The following is a 16224-nucleotide window of genomic DNA, read 5'->3' on the forward strand; positions in this document are numbered from 1 at the left end:
CTGACTAAAAATCCTCGCAGATACCATTTCTTTCTAAAAAGGAACTTGTGAAGTTGTGAAGATACTGCCTTTTGTAGTATTTTTTACAGAAAAGGTAGATTTGAGATCGGCCTGTAATTGTGTGTAAGAGATCGGCCAGTTTTCAATTCTAGTTATTTATTAAGTTGTCAAGTCAAATTAAATACATAATGTATAATTAATTTAAAAATATTTCATACATCCTGAAATAAATTATCTCATGGAATAAAAATAGAGATTTTTGGCAGAATGTTAGTTTGATTTTCCACTTACTTATTTTGAGTACTATATAGGTAACTGAGGATGAAAATAGGCTCACAATAGCTTTACTTGTAAATAGGAAGATTTCTGTAGCTCTGATTAATTTTAGATAGTATTTTTGGCCACCCCTGAGTAATAGGAATGACATAACCTTAAGTAAATGCGCTAAAAAAGCTCATTAAAGAACTTGCATTTATTACATGGACAGAGCAAGAACATGATCGGAAAAAAATAAGTAAAAACAAAAAAAAATATTTTTGTAAATATTTTGAATGAAAGACCAACAGGATAGACAGCAAATAAATTTTTTTCACAGCTGTTTGCACATATTTACCAATGATAGCAATATTAGTGGAGGGCACTGAATTGGACTTTGTGCTGACTTTATCGCTCAGCCCGCACCTATGTGCCACCGAGCACAAGTGTTAGAGCAGTTTAACTGTCTGCCTGGTCACATCTTGCTTCTATTTGTGTCCGTTCGTTATGAATGTTTGTTATAGATGTTCAGACTCTGGAGGAGCTGAGTTTATGTGTGCTGTCTCGACTGGAGGAAGTAGTAAAGGAAAAGCATCACTGGAGGGAGATCACTGAGGCCCACGTTCAGCTGCTCAGAGACTTTGCCTTCCAGGAGTGGCTTTGTTCCCAGAGCCTGGAGCACTACTATCACACGTGAGTTCACAAACACATTATTGCTAATCAGGTTTTTTAATGGTAAATGGTAAATTTTTTAGGTTTTTTAATGTGTTTGAAAGTAGGCTCTTAATTTCACCAAGGCTCCTATTGCTAATCAGGTTTTTTAATGTGTTTGAAAGTAGTCTCTTAATTTCACCAAGGCTCCATTTTTTTTCCATTTTCCCTTTTTTCTGTTGTATTATAGTTTAAAATGTATTTTATTCCTGTGATGGTAAAGCTGAATTTTTAGTATCATTACTCCAGTCTTCATTGTTTTGGTGCTAAAGAAACATTTCTTTTTATTATTAATGTTAAACAAAGTTATGCTGCTTATTTTTGTGGAAACTGACTTTCTTTGTTAAATAAAAAGTTCGAAAGAACAGCATTTATTATAAATAATTTTTTGTAATATTTATTAATTACACAAATGTCTTTATTGTCTTTTTTGGCAATTTAATTAGCTTTTACTAAATAAATGTTCTTTTTTCTCTCTCTTTTTTTAATCATACTTACCCCAAACTTTTGAATGGCGGTGTATCATGATTTCAAAAATAATAATAATAAAAATTTAAGCAACTAAAACATATGCTGAAAGATCATGTGGCACTGAAGACTGAAGTAATGGCTGCTGAAAATTCAGCTTTGTCATCACAGGAATAAATTACATAAAAAATATATTACAACAGATACCAGTTAATTTAAATCGTAAATATATTTCACAGTATTACTTTTTTTACTGTATTTTTGATCGGATAAATGCAACCTTGGTGAGATTAAGAGACTATTTTCAACAACATTTGTCCACAAGTTGGTATGATTCCTTAGGGTCTTTCTGTAAAGTTTGTAAGTGCTGAATTACTACTCTCATACAAGTCATACACAACCGCCCACACTGCGATTACGTAATTTTTGCCGCACACACTTTCACACTCTTGCGGACACAGAAAGCATAAACCAGGCTTTTTAGGATCAAATTTCCTCCATGTTGGAAAAAAATTAACAACCATCAAGCCTTCCTAAAGCCATCTCTGACATGTTTGATAAATTTCAGGAACTTCTGCAAACATCCATTCACCTGTCTTTCCTATCTAATATATAATGGCACCCCTTCATTATATTTTGGCAGTTTAAAGACCCTGGGCTGCACTACCCTTGATGATCTAGCCCAGTTTGACAGCCAGCTTCAGCTCTCTCTTGCAGCGTGGGGATATTACTACGAGGATTACATTAAACTGTCCACAGGCGTGAGGGTCCTCCAGGCATCTAAGGGAAGCAGAGATCAAGACTACGAGATTCAGCTGGTGCACAGCCTTGCTGAGAGGCGACTGAATGAGAAGTGGTCTTTTGGTATGTGACGTACTGTTGGAATTTATTCACATTTACATCAAGCTACGAAAAGAGGGAGTGGTATGGAAGTAAAATAATGCCAAATTATATTTTTGAAACTAAAAACCTTGTTGAATAACAATTGAAAAAAAATATGTAGTGCTTGCATTTTAATGCTTTTTTAGTGCTTACATTTTTTTTTTAGCTTAAATTCAACAAAGTTGAATTTAAGCTCTGAATATTTCAACTCAAAATATTTCACACACATTTTCATTATTAAAAATTCTATAATAGTTCCTATAAAAATTCCACATTCACCTTTCAGAGTTCACTTCATTCTGTTGTATTTTATTTCGCTTTACATATTTGCTTCCACAAATTCGCAATTCCCAATTCATAGCCTACATTCCTTATTGGGAATGTAGGCTATAGAGCTCCGGACGTTACGTGACCTAGTCTGTTTAAACCACCATATTGGCAGGCAAGGCGGTCAGGGACCGGGACGTGAATGAATGACGGCAGCTTGAGTTTCAAGGCAACAAAGTTCACAGCACACTTTAATTCAAAAATACATAGACTTCTACATAACAAAACTTAATAGATTAAACATAACAGATCTATAATGCCCCCGGGTGCTTTTCATGTGTATTGATAAAGGATCTGATAGCTTTCCTGAAAGTAGGTTAATAGGAGGAAGAAGAGTCAGCCTCCACAGAACATACAATATTTTTATTTATTTTATTTTTCGTTATCGCATTTATGAGGGGAAAAAAAAACAATGTAACGGACATGACAGTTCTCCGTTATAGACCGCTGTGAAAGTGACTTTAAAAGTTTCACAAACTTCAGAAAGCACAGCCTTTCTTTAAAGTAATTGTACAATTGTATCTTATTTTAATTAATGTTTCATCAACCAATTGCCTTGCCCTTGATTTAATAAATAAGACGTAAATATAGAAGACGATAGAAAAGAAACAGAGATGCCGGCACGTGAACTGTCATGAATAATAATAATAATAATAATAATACATTTTATTTAACAGCGCCCTTCTAAGCACTCAAGGTTGCTTTACAGAATAAAAACAGGGACCACAAGAGTATAAAACAGTTGGAGAAGGACAAGAACAGTGTATTTACAAATAAGCAAGCTGGAACAGGTGGGTTTTGAGTCTGGCTTTAAACAGGTGGTGACAAGTCGAGCAGGGGGTACAGTGAGGTGGGTGGAAGAGGAAGATCTGAGGGAGCGGAAGGAGGTTGTGATGTGAAGGAGGTCAGATAGATATGGAGGAGCAAGGTTATGGATAGCTTTGAAAGTATGCAGGAGGATTTTAAATTGTATTCTGAATTGAACCGGGAGCGAATGGAGCTGCTGAAGGACAGGAGTTATATGATGAAAAGAGGGGGTTCTGGTGTTGACACGAGCAGCTGAATTCTGAAGAAGTTGGAGTTTATGGCGAGATTTTTGAGGGAGGCCAAAAAGAAGGGAGTTGCAGTAATCAAGACGGGAGGTGATGAGGCTGTGGATAAGGATGGAGGCAGTGTGAGAGGTAAGGGAGGGACGGAGGCGGTTAATGTTGCGAAGGTGGAAGTATGCAGACCGGCAGATGTTATTAATGTGTGACTGAAAGGATAGGGAGGAGTCCAGGATTACGCCCAGACTCTTGACCTGAGGGGAGGGGGAGACCAAGGAATTGTCGATGGGTAGTGTGAAAGTATTAATTTTGGAAAGTGTGGATTTGGTGGCTACAAGGAGGAGTTCAGTTTTATCACTGTTAAGTTTTAGGAAGTTTGAGGTGAACCAGTCTTTAATTTCAAGTAAGCAGTTAGTAAGGGACAAGGAGGGAAGCGAGGATGTGGGTTTGCTGGATAAATAGAGCTGGGTGTCATCTGCGTAACAATGAAAATGAATGTTGAATTTGCGGAAAATATTTCCAAGGGGAAGTAGGTAGGTGATGAAAAGGAGGGGGCCAAGAACTAAACCTTGAGGGACGCCAGTAGGGACAGGGCAGGGGTGGGATGTGAAAGATTTGAGTTGAATAAACTGAGTGCGGTCAGAGAGATATGAGCGGAACCAATCAAGAGGGGTATGGGAGATGCCAAGAGAAGAGAGTCTATTGAGGAGAATGGTGTGAGAAATGGTATCAAAGGCCGCACTAAGATCAAGAAGGATGAGGATTGAGATGAGTCCAGAGTCGGCAGCTATGAGTAGATCATTGGTGATTTTTATTAAGGCAGTTTCGGTACTATGGGAGAGGCGAAAACCAGACTGGAAAGGTTCATAAAGACTGTTGAGGGTAAGATAGGCGTGGAGTTGAGCAGACACCATTTTTTCAAGAATTTTAGAAATAAAGGGAAGATTTGAGATGGGACGAAGATTATTATAGTTAGTTGGATCTAAGCCAGGTTTTTTGAATAATGAATAAGCCGAAACTCACCGTATATTTAGGCTACTTGCCTCACAAACCTTATATATATATATATATATATATATATATATATATATAAATGTATAGAAAGCGTGATGTCTACTTTTAAACAGAACATTTAAAAACGAAAAATATGATCTCTGCATGCTTATGTAATAATCCATATGAAATGTGCCTTTCTCTCTGGTGCGTTACTGAAGATCGCGAGTCAGCATCATCAACTTCATATCTTGAAGATGACACACTGACACAGAAAAACCTTGTTTATTAATAAACAATTCAAATGTCTCCTTGCTATATTTGACATATTCATAATCATTACCTTTGCCGGTTCTTTGTGGCCGCTTTTAGATACTTTGGAGCGCCACCCTAGAGCCCCACCCCCTCCATTAGCTCCAAAAATGTGATTTTTTTTTATTATTGTTTTTTTTTTTAAATCTAAAATAAAAAAAATCATGATACGAACCGAATTTTGGTATATTGTTACAGCCTTAGTAGAATGAGAAAGCAGGAGTTTAGTCGTTTGTTAGTTGTATAAAAAAAAAAAAAAAACCAGAACAGAAGTAAACAATAAATTATCGGGGAGGGTCATGCTTTTTTCACAATCGTTTTGGAGGGTCATAGAAAAATTAATTACTGGTGAAGGGAGTCTCTTCAAGTCTTTTTTTTGACAAATTTTTCCCAGACATGAAAATATCCTAATGATGTGTCATTAGTTGTCCATTGAAATAATCAATAAAATCAAAAAATTTAAAAACTGTTTATGGAAAGTTTGTGAAACATTGTGTTTTATGGGATAATGATAGCCTAATACTGTATCTTTACTGACACTATTGTACAATTATTCTTTTATATCTTTATGGTGGGATTAAATGGGTTAATCAACAGTTTAAACATTCCCCGAAGTCATTTTGAAATTTTATGGTTTTAAATTTTAAATAGACTTTAAATCATTCAACCGCTATAGGCTACGTATAGATATCACTGCTACAGCCGCTCTGGCACTCTCCTGATTTGCCTGCCAAAATGGCGGAGTTTAGATTGTGTGACGTCAGCTGCCAGAGCTCTATAGTACTTATAGGAACAGGGAAACAGATGAACTCAAAATATGAACTTAACTTGCAAAGTTTTATGCTAAGCGTTTCCCAGTGATATACTGGCATAAAGTTGGCTTGACATTGAACAAGTTTAGGGACATCTCTAAAGTTACATACAACATTGATATACAGAATCACTGTGAACCACTGAATTTGTGGAAGCGGATTTGTAAAGCGAAATAAAATGGACCGAAAATTGCCTGTCGAATATTATAAGTTGTATTTTTAAACAGAATGAACATTTTGGTAGTGAAATCTGAAAGGTGAATATGGATATATTTTTCATGGACAGATATTTTTCTGTCAACACTTTGATGACACTTCTCTGATGTATGATCACTTTTCTGAGCCTCAGTAAGAACATTGCATGAAATAGGCAAAAATATGTCAGGATCTGGGCAAATAGACATTTGGATCGGTTTAACATCAACATTCTCAGAAAATGCATTTTTCTCAAACATCTCTGCAAAAGTAGACTCGCCTAAATTCACTTCATTCTCGTTAGCCAGACTTTTCCCCTGAGTGTGTGTCGTAACTGCACTAGAAGCAAAAACATTTGGGAAATGTTGTGCAAGCGCATCGGGTTGTTAATCAATGAACGGAGTATTAGTAACATTCACAACTGGCATTACTTTTCCTCCAGCTAGATCATTTCCCATGATGAAATCGACACCTTTTACAGGTAGGGAAGAATGGGCCGCTACATTAAAACATCTAGAGACTAAATCAGACGACATCCAGGCGCGATGAAGAGGTACAGTTAAAAAAAATCACGATAGTGCTGGTATCACATGCAGACTTTGCACAAAAAGGCAAAGTGTTGGCAGTATAAAGGATTGTGATCCCACCGTAGTATGTACGATATTCATAACCCTCTGATCCTCAACACGACCAGTCAATGATACATAACTGTCAAACACGAAATGTTTAAAACACTTGTCAGGAACTACAGGAGTGATAGACTGCTGCTAAGACACTTTTACTAAAACTGAACCGTGAGGTTGAGTTGAAAAATCCTGACGCTCTTGCTTTCATTTTAAAATTCGACACTCAGCAATAATATGTCCCATCTTATGACAGTAGCCACACTCTTTACGAGTGTTCGGGCTTGATGGATAAGCCCTAGATTTTAAAGTCAGAAGAATTAACTTCATTTTCTCTTTGTGAGGTGTATCCAAAATCACTAGAACGCTTTACAAACACAGATGCAACCACAGAAACCGAAAATTCTTGGGACAGCAGCATGTGCCCGAATTCTTAATCTTAACAATTCTATTTCATCAAAAACCATCTTAAAACAGGGCTTTAAGTGTAAAATACCGAACTTGTCCTTTCAGAAAATCCCTGGCAAGCACAAGGCACCATTAAGAAACACATCTGTAGTGCAATACATGAAAAGAAAATGCAGGAAATCTGAACACATGGGGTTTAAAACAAAGCTAAAAGTCCACTACAACATCTGTAAAGAGTGTCTTAACGCGTAATTTTTTTTACTTGGACATCACACTGCCAGGCAGGTCCGGAATCTTGGTGTTATTCTGGAGTCTAATCTTCGCTTTGAGAGCTATGACCAAATCAGCATACTACCATCTAAAAAACAGCACTAATCAGATCTCTGTCCAAGAAAAAAAAATGTTTAGAAGTTATCTGCAAAAATAGTTTACAAATCTCCTGACCACTAGGTGGCACTGCACTGAAACGTTGGGCCACGGTTGTCAGTTTTGATCGTTGACCAAGCAGCCTTGTGTTTTGCATGTTCTTTACTGAACACGTGTTATTCAAAAACGGTTTGATTAATCCTCTTGAATTCCATAAATTTTGCCAGCATCATCTGAAGATGATCCGATTAAATTTCCATTAAAATTGGAGCAACTGTCTAGGACAAAAAATTACAATTTTCTTTCTAGCCCTTATGGTTCAAAAGTTATTAGCATAAATGTGAGTGCAGATTTTCGTTCACTGGATACGTCTTTAAAATAAGAAAACATTTATGTTACTTTTGTGCTATTATGCATCTTCTGAAAGAGGACAGAATATCTGGATTAAACCATGTGTGAAAAAGAATTAGAAACAAGTGATAAAATCATTGCTTATGGTAATGTAAAAAAACATCTTCAAACATTAAACCACATATAGATTGAAATTGCCTAATGCTACCAAATGAAATGTCGTCTCAGCACAAGGTATACAACTGTGCAAGCTTTGGTGGTGCTGATGGAAGAAATAAATTATGAATCATCATTATGAATCCGATCCGGACATAGTCTTTGACAAAGATGCTATTTTCTCTGCTTTTTGTTCAAAATGTTGTTTTTCTATTTATAAAACTTACCCACATTCAAATGTTAATTAAAAAAAAATGAAGCTAGAATTATATGTTTGTGTAAAATACACACTACCAGCCACACAACTCAAAATATAATATTATAAAACAACCAACAAACAAGTCTCAAGTCCCCAACAAACTCTCAACACTAACCCCTGCCGCCCAACACTTTTCTGACCTCTTAGAGCTATGAATCCTTTCTCTGTTCTTAACTCCGACATCTCCCACCTTCTTAATCAACCCATGAATATTCATTTTAGTTGTTTGAACTTGTTTCTGTCATCATTGTTATTACTACTGTTACTGTTATGATTACTATTTTCACTTTTATTTCTTTTGTTGTTTCATTGTTGTAATTGCTGTTGTTGCTGTCTTTTGCTCTCACCGTTGTGATCACCACTCCCATCATCATTTTCATTTATTATTAATATTATTATTATTATTATTATTATTATCATCAATATTGCCATTGTCAATGCTGTATTAGAATTAAGTGTCATTGTCATCACTATTGCAATAACTTCCCCCTTATCTCTTCATGGGTTTTTAATGTACCACAACATAGAATAGGGGGAAAAAAGGAAGGAATAAGTATACTGTATATGAAAAAGCCTCACAAACACCAAGACAGGCGAGAAGTGGTTTCAACGGGACAGAATCTCTGTCCCAATTTGAGACACTCTCGCACTGTACTCCCTATTTTAATGCACCTTAGACATTGCACATAACACAAAAAACAAAAAAACAAAAAAAAACAGAAAAATAGGAAAAGATAGGGACTGATGAGATTTGGGGGAAGATTATCTTATATTATCTTAAATATAATATCAAAAAATATCATATTTTATTTTATGCAGGATTGACAATGGCAATTGTTACATAGGAGGAAGGATGGAAATAAAAATCTACCAACACAATATGGGAAGTATGGTGGTAGTGTGGAGTGGGATGGTGATGGTAATGACAATGGTAATAAATAATAAATGGTTACTATGTTTACGCATACACACTTAGATCAAACACTTAAATCACTCTTGTTACTGCTGAAATTAGGGATTTACAAGATTGCTCACTAATGCACTACGTTGGTTTGTTTGTATGTATGTCTGATTGTTAAATAAAAAAATTAATAAAAAAAACTCTCAACACTAAAGAAAAAGTAAATGCTATAAACAAAGCAGAAAGATTAACAACATCAGTAAAGCGTGTTTAATTGACCTATCACTCAAAACTGATACCCAGACAATCTCAAAGTATGTTACAAATTGTACCGGTTGTTCAGCACTCAAACACGGCCAGCAGACCATAAAAGTAGTACAGTTGTCATAAAAATCGGTCTGCCTTACTTCCCTGACAGCAAGTGAAAACACTGTCAAACCACAACTACTCAAACGCAAAAAAAAAATAAAAAAATAAATAAAAACACACCTACTTGTACGTGAAAGGTGAAGACGCAACCACAACTTCTGTTGAAGTAGCTCTTATCTGAAACTTATCACTTGCTGTTTTAATCGCCTTTAATAAACTTAATACCCCACAAAACCATGGTCAGCCTCCAAATCAAGAACTTAGCTTAACTTAGCTTAGCTTTTATTTTTATTTATTATTATTATTAATATTATTTAAGAAATTTCTGTTGATCACATCTTTGTCTATGGTGACTGACAATACCCTCCAACCTTTATCATGTTTTGCTTCTGTGATTTATTCTCAAATAAATGTCTTGTTTGTTAAAACTGAGTGCAAATAAAAAGGTGTTGTTAATTATTTCATGAGGATGTGATTTATATAAAAAAATTTATGTCTCACTTCTCAGCAGGAGCTCTGATATTTGGCTGTACCATTGCCCTGTGCTTTCTGATAAGGGACCTCATGTTTTACGTGATTGGTGAGTCAATTGCCTGATGCCATTATTTTAAAGTTTAATTATGTAGTTCCAAAATGTGTGTTAATGGCTTAGTTCATGCAAAAAAAATGTTCACGCAAAAAAAATAATGGGTGGTGGTGGCACAGTGGATAAGACACATTCCATTGGTGTGAGAGACACGGGTTCGAATCCACTGTGAGACACCAATGTGTCCCGAGCAAGACACTTAACCCCAAGTTGCTCCAGAGGTGTGCGACCTCTGACATATATAGAAATTGTAAGTCGCTTTGGATAAAAGCTTCAGCTAAATGAATAATTGTAAATGTAACTGTAAACTAACCCTTTAACACATTTTTTTTGTTTGTAAATGATTTGCATGATAACGATAACTATGCATAAAATGATCAGTAAGTCATGGCAGCTTAAAGGGGTCATGACATGGTTTTTAGTTTTGTTTTATTATGTTCCCTTAAGTGCAATTGTAGTATTGCTATAATTTTTTGTACAATTTTTTTTTAAATGTAGTGATTTATGAAATTTTCTCACCCTGTTTCTCACCTCTGATTCAAACAGTCTGTTTTGGGGTCTGTTTTCCCCTTTAAGACTTCAGTGTTAAAGCCTATACTGTTATGATTGGCCAACGTCAGTAGTGCTTATGCATAAATTATTAAGCTAATCATTTTGTATCACATGTAGACTAAAGCCAATTTCACACTACAGGATTTTAAGCCCGATTTATGCCTGATTTGCAAATCGTTGAGCTCGCCGACAGGTCAGGGTGTTATTGCGTGCAAATCGCTGGGGATTAGCGGACGAAAAACGCTTGCCGAGCCCAGAAAAATATCTAGCATGCTAGATATAGCCTTGTTCACACTACATGATTTTAAAACGTCGGGTTGAACTGTGCGGTTCACACTACATGACTTGCTATCAGTGAAATCAGGAGTGTTCAAGTTGTTTAGCTGTTCACACCACACAACACAACGTGATTGATCCACAACAGGAGGTAACTCACTACACGAGTTGACAATGCACTACATAGAGATACAACCAGGGCCGTGCACTGAGCCACTAGAGCCACTGCCCCTCTGCTCTCATCGACTAAGGTGCCCCTCCTGCCCACCTGCTCCGCTTTGCTCAAAGCATTCAGTTGATTCCGCTAAACCGCTCCAGGTTTTCCCGCTCGCTCTGCAGTCCGCACTCCGCAGCGTACGTCTGCGGCCCTCTCTTGAAACTGAGATAAGAGTGAATACGACAGTTCACGAAAGCTGTTGCATTAACAGGTAGGGTATGCAAGACTATGGAAGCTTGTTTCCGCCACAGAATAAAAAATAAAAAAGGCAATTGCAACTTTTTATCTCACAATTCTGACTTTATTTCTCAGAATTGCGAGATATGAAGTCAGATTTGCGTGATATAAAGTCAGAATTGCGAGATATAAACTATTCTGAGGGGAAAAAGTTAGTATTTTTTCCCCTTAGAAATGGCTTGAGACTCGCAATTGGGAGTAGCCTATATCTTACAATTCTGAGAAAAGATTTAAGAAATTCGACATATAAACCCGCAAATTATGTGATATAAAGTCAGAATTGCGAGATATAAACTATTCTGAGGGGAAAAAGTTAGTATTTTTTCCCCCTTAGAATTGGCTTGAGACTCGCAATTGCGAATATATATCTTACAATTCTGAGAAAAGATGTAAGAAATTCGACATATAAACTCGCAATTATGTGATATAAAGTCAGAATTGGGAGATGTAAACTAGCAATTGTGAGAAAAAAAGTCGCAATTTTGTTTTTTTTTCTCTTAGAATTGCGACTTTATAACACGCAATTCTGACTTTATACGCAATTCTGGCTTTATATCACACAATGACTTTATATCTCGCAATTCTGGCTTTATATCACACAATGACTTTATATCTCGCAATTCTGGCTTTATATCACGCAATTCTGACTTTATTTCTCACAATTCTGACTTCATATCTCACAATTTTGAGATAAAAAGTCGTAATTATTTATATTTTTATTCAGTGGCGGAAACAAGCTTCCATAAGTGGTTGAATCTGTGAAATTATTCATTATTTTTTTTGTTTGTTTTTGTGCATTTATGTCGGTAATGTTTTGCTCTTGGACTTCTACTAGTGCTAACAACTTGTACAACATATCCACGTTCTTAGAATTAGCTGCTTGTCTAATCAAATTATTGTACTCTCTCGATCTAATACAAATAATAGCCTAAGTACACCCCCCCCCATCCTTTTTTTTTTTGCTGTAAAATGAAAATATTGTAACAATAATGTAAAAAATGTAAAACTGCAACAATAACTGAATCATTTGTGTTAACAAGCAACCACCCACATAGTGCCCCTTTTTTTTGGCTAAGGCCACTGCCCCTCAAAACGTCTGTGCACGGCCCTGGATACAACCACGATCGGATGATAAGAGCAAATCATTTGTGACTCAATGAGAGCTGTTTCAGTACTATGTTGCGGTCTAAATCCTGAAAATAATCAAATAAATTATGAGTTGACAACAACTCTGTCACCCAACGATTCTATCTTGTCTACAAACCACGTTTTGTCACGAAAAAACACGCAATAAATAAATACAAAAATATTGCGCCAATACCCAGCGAAGAAGAGAACACAACACGTGAATATGGACGTCAGACAGAAACTAGTGCTGCACACTGTTTGCGCGACGACCTGGTGTCCTCAACCCATGCGTTGCTATGATTGGCTGTACTCATGACATCACTGAGTTTGAGTCGCGCGACGGCTCTGGATATTTAGCAGGCTAGATATTTTTTCTGGGCTCGGCGATGCGTCTGCGAGCGTTTTCGCTGCGTTGTTGGCTCTTTCATACTAACAGATTGGCAAGCGTTCATCGCCCGCTAATTCCCCGCGATTTGCACTCGATAACACCCTGACCTGTCGGCGAGCTCAACGATTTGCAAGTTGGGCATAAATCGGGCTTTAAGGGTAACTAAACACCAAAACAACTTTTTTTAGTTAATGATCTGTAAGAATGGAGCTTCATAAATGCTGTTCATTGATTCGAGTACATTTTTTGACAATTGAGTCAAATATATGGTGTAAAAACGTCTGAGTGCTGCCCTCTTCAGGTTAAATGGAAAGCTCCTGCAGTAGGGGTACTTTCTGACGTAGGGAACTCTCAGACGCCACTCTATCACGCCCTTGGTGCGAGCTCACCACGCCCTTGGCAGCCCCTGGTATAAAAGCATCTGGTTCCGTCAAAACTACTGTAGCGAGTCAGGAGTTGGATTTATGAGTATTGAAAACGATCAGGATAGCATTTATTAGCATCTAGTTAGCATAGCATTTATATAGTTATTTAGATTATTTTTGAAAACGATCAGGATAGAGTATTGTTGCATCTATTTAGCATAGCATTATATAGATAATTTAGATTATTTTGTGTAGCTAGTAGCATAGTACAGTTAGGATAGCTTCAAGTTAGCATAGATTTATCAGTGTTTAGTACAGTGATCAGGATAGTAACGGAATAGAGGTGGCGTGGGCTTCTCCACACAGCTCCACACGCAGTGCCAGACACTGCTCGTCCTGCATGGACTCCTCCACCGCAGCGGCGTCTTGATGTGAGTGATCATGGATATTTTAATCACAATTTATGGTTAGGATAAAGTTAATCCTCTGGGGTCGACAAACGAGCCGGCGCATTTTGCTGGATTTTTTCACATAGCGGCAGAATATCAATATGCCCACAGAGCGTGCGCTATTGAGATCAACTCGACGACAAAACTCATCAGATGCCGGTCGCGATGCGGGAGTTAAGACCGCAGTTTGAGCCAGCGGCTCGAATGGATTGTGTCCTATGTCTACATACAATTCACCCTCATCCACTTCAGGTGAAGGTGAAGGTGAGGGACAAAAGTCCTCGACTTCAAATGGCCGCTCTGTTGCAAAGGCAGCTACTTGCGTCACTCCAGTCTCTCTCTATTTTAGAGTCTGACAGCAGCTGTCACTCACGGCGGGTCTCAGGTGCACGCCCCCTGGCCCCGCGGGGGTCTGCCCATTTTTTCAGCATTTTTCAAATATTGCTAGTGGGTGGAGTCAGTCTCTGACCAGGGGTTTAGTTACCCTTTAAAATCCTGTAGTGTGAACTTGGCATATCCAGATTCCAGAGCCGTCGCGCGTCTCAACCATAGACAGTAAAAGGACTCAACCTCAGTGATGTCATGAGTACAGCCAATCATAGCAACGCATGGGTTGAGGACACCAGGTAAATTTTCTTTTTTTTTGCATTTTTTTCTCAGAGCAAATCATCGCGCAAACAGTGTGCAGCACTAGTTTCTGTCCGACGTCTATATTCACGTGTTGTGTTCTCTTCTTCGCTGGGTATTGGCGCATGTGCTGTTTTGCGTCATTTCTGGTTCGTTTTATTGCGTGGTTTTTCGTGACAAAACGTGGTTTGTAGACAAGATAGAATCGTTGGGTTACAGAGTTGTTGTCAACTCATCATTTATTTGATTATTTTCAGGATTTAGACCGTACCATAGTACTGAAACAGCTCTCATTAGAGTCAAAAATGATTTGCTCTTATCATCCGATCGTGGTTGTAGGGAGGGAGGGAGAGAGAGAGAGAGAGAGAGAGAGAGAGAGAGAGAGTGAGAGAGAGAGAGAGTTTGAAGGCGCGCACACGGCCGGGGCTCGCTCGCTCTCTGCTCGTTCTTCTTTCAGTAACATGCCCTCTGTCACACTCATCTCTCTCACCGTTCAAATAAAGCTTTGGCGCGCTGCATATGCTGCAAATAAACTGCATCCGACTGCTTTCCCTGACGTCTGGAACTGGATCATTCGGCAGCGTATTCAATCATGTTGTTTGTCCACAGCAGCAACAGCACATCTCTGTGGCATCACAGTCTTCTTGTAAACAGACCCACTCGCTGCATGACAACACATGTGATGATGCGAAATGAGGCGTAGTTGTCTTGCCCTGGAGGCGGTCATATGCAAACGACTGGTACGTCACTTCGTACCGTGACGTCACTTCATACCATGGATCCAGAACGAGCTGTATTTAGAGCTTGATTAAATAAATGGTTCGTTTATAATGGGGAGGACATCTTAAGCTTTGAAACTTGCAGGAAGTTTTAATAGTACATTGATCTCTTATATACCAAAAGATCAAGGCAAATTTGGTTTCTCATGTCATGACCCCTTTAAGTTTTTATATTAAATCAAGCAATTTCAACAATTTGTATAAGTTACATGATATCCAGCTTGATACTGATAAGTCGGTATAATATAATTTAAGTTGAAATGAGGTAGTTGTTAATGACAAATGTCTACTTAAAAATGTAAAACAGCAAGTGAACTTACAGTGTACTGTAATCACAATAATCTCAAACAATTAGATGTTTTATTGTTTTTTTAAGTATTATCTTTTATTTTATTGTGCTAGTAGGAAATATTAATTTATTTTTCAAATTTATTGTTTCCTTTAGTTGAAATGATGTTTGCACAGCATTTTTGGTAAAGAATCTAATGTGCCTTAAAGTTTTACACAGTACTGTGTGTGTGTGTGTGTGTGTGTGTGTGTGTGTGTGTGTGTGTGTGTGTGTGTGTGTGTGTGTGTGTGTGTGTGTGTGTGTGTGTGTGTGTGTGTGTGTGTGTGTGTGCGTGCGTGCGTGCGTGTGTGTGTGTATTTTCACACCAATGGCCAATTCACCATTTATTGACTGTTATCATAAAAAAAGTTATACAAGTTTGAAATAACAAACAAACATATGTTTGTTTGTTTTTTCAAACTTGTATAACTTTTTTTAAACACAAAAGGAAAAATGTTGAACAATGTTCATTTCTATCCAGCATACGCATTCAGGGAGCAGGGGATAAGTTTCATTCAGTAATGTTAATGATTGATGCTCTATCATAAAAGTTTGCAACCATTTAAATGGTTATTTGTTTAAAGTAAGGAATTTCGCCTGCTTATTAAAAGATGTTATTCTTCATTAAAGCTCAGATCAGCTGACAAACGATTCTTCACAATGGTTCTTCTGAAATCTGAATACAGATTTATGCTTTGTAATGCATGTGCATACAACTTAATTCGCCATTTACTGTTTACATAATAACATATCCAGAGTGAATACTCTGGATATGTTATTATGTAAACAGTATAATACTGTTTTTATTCATACAGTAACTAAATGATTCAACAGTGTTTTTGTTGACAGCATGTTTTT

At 37.3% G+C, this 16224-nt stretch overlaps 1 protein-coding gene across 11 annotated transcripts in view; it reads left to right on the top strand.

Annotated features, from left to right (window-relative positions):
* The window catches only part of arel1 (apoptosis resistant E3 ubiquitin protein ligase 1), a 129530-nt gene that overhangs the window by 16794 nt on the left and 96512 nt on the right, over window positions 1-16224 (top strand). For 9 of the 11 annotated variants that reach the window (XM_089120077.1, XM_089120080.1, XM_089120076.1 and 6 more), the window contains 3 exons: window positions 780-948; window positions 2078-2298; window positions 9943-10014. In XM_089120077.1, the coding sequence (XP_088976203.1) occupies window positions 780-948; window positions 2078-2298; window positions 9943-10014 (462 nt within the window). The remainder of the gene's footprint in view (window positions 1-779; window positions 949-2077; window positions 2299-9942; window positions 10015-16224) is intronic. The other 2 variants (XM_089120083.1, XM_089120084.1) reach the window with 2 other exon arrangements.

Source organism: Pimephales promelas, chromosome 15 (genome assembly GCF_988280905.1).
Source record: "Pimephales promelas chromosome 15, fPimPro1.hap1.1, whole genome shotgun sequence".
NCBI classification, from domain to species: Eukaryota; Metazoa; Chordata; class Actinopteri; order Cypriniformes; family Leuciscidae; genus Pimephales; species Pimephales promelas.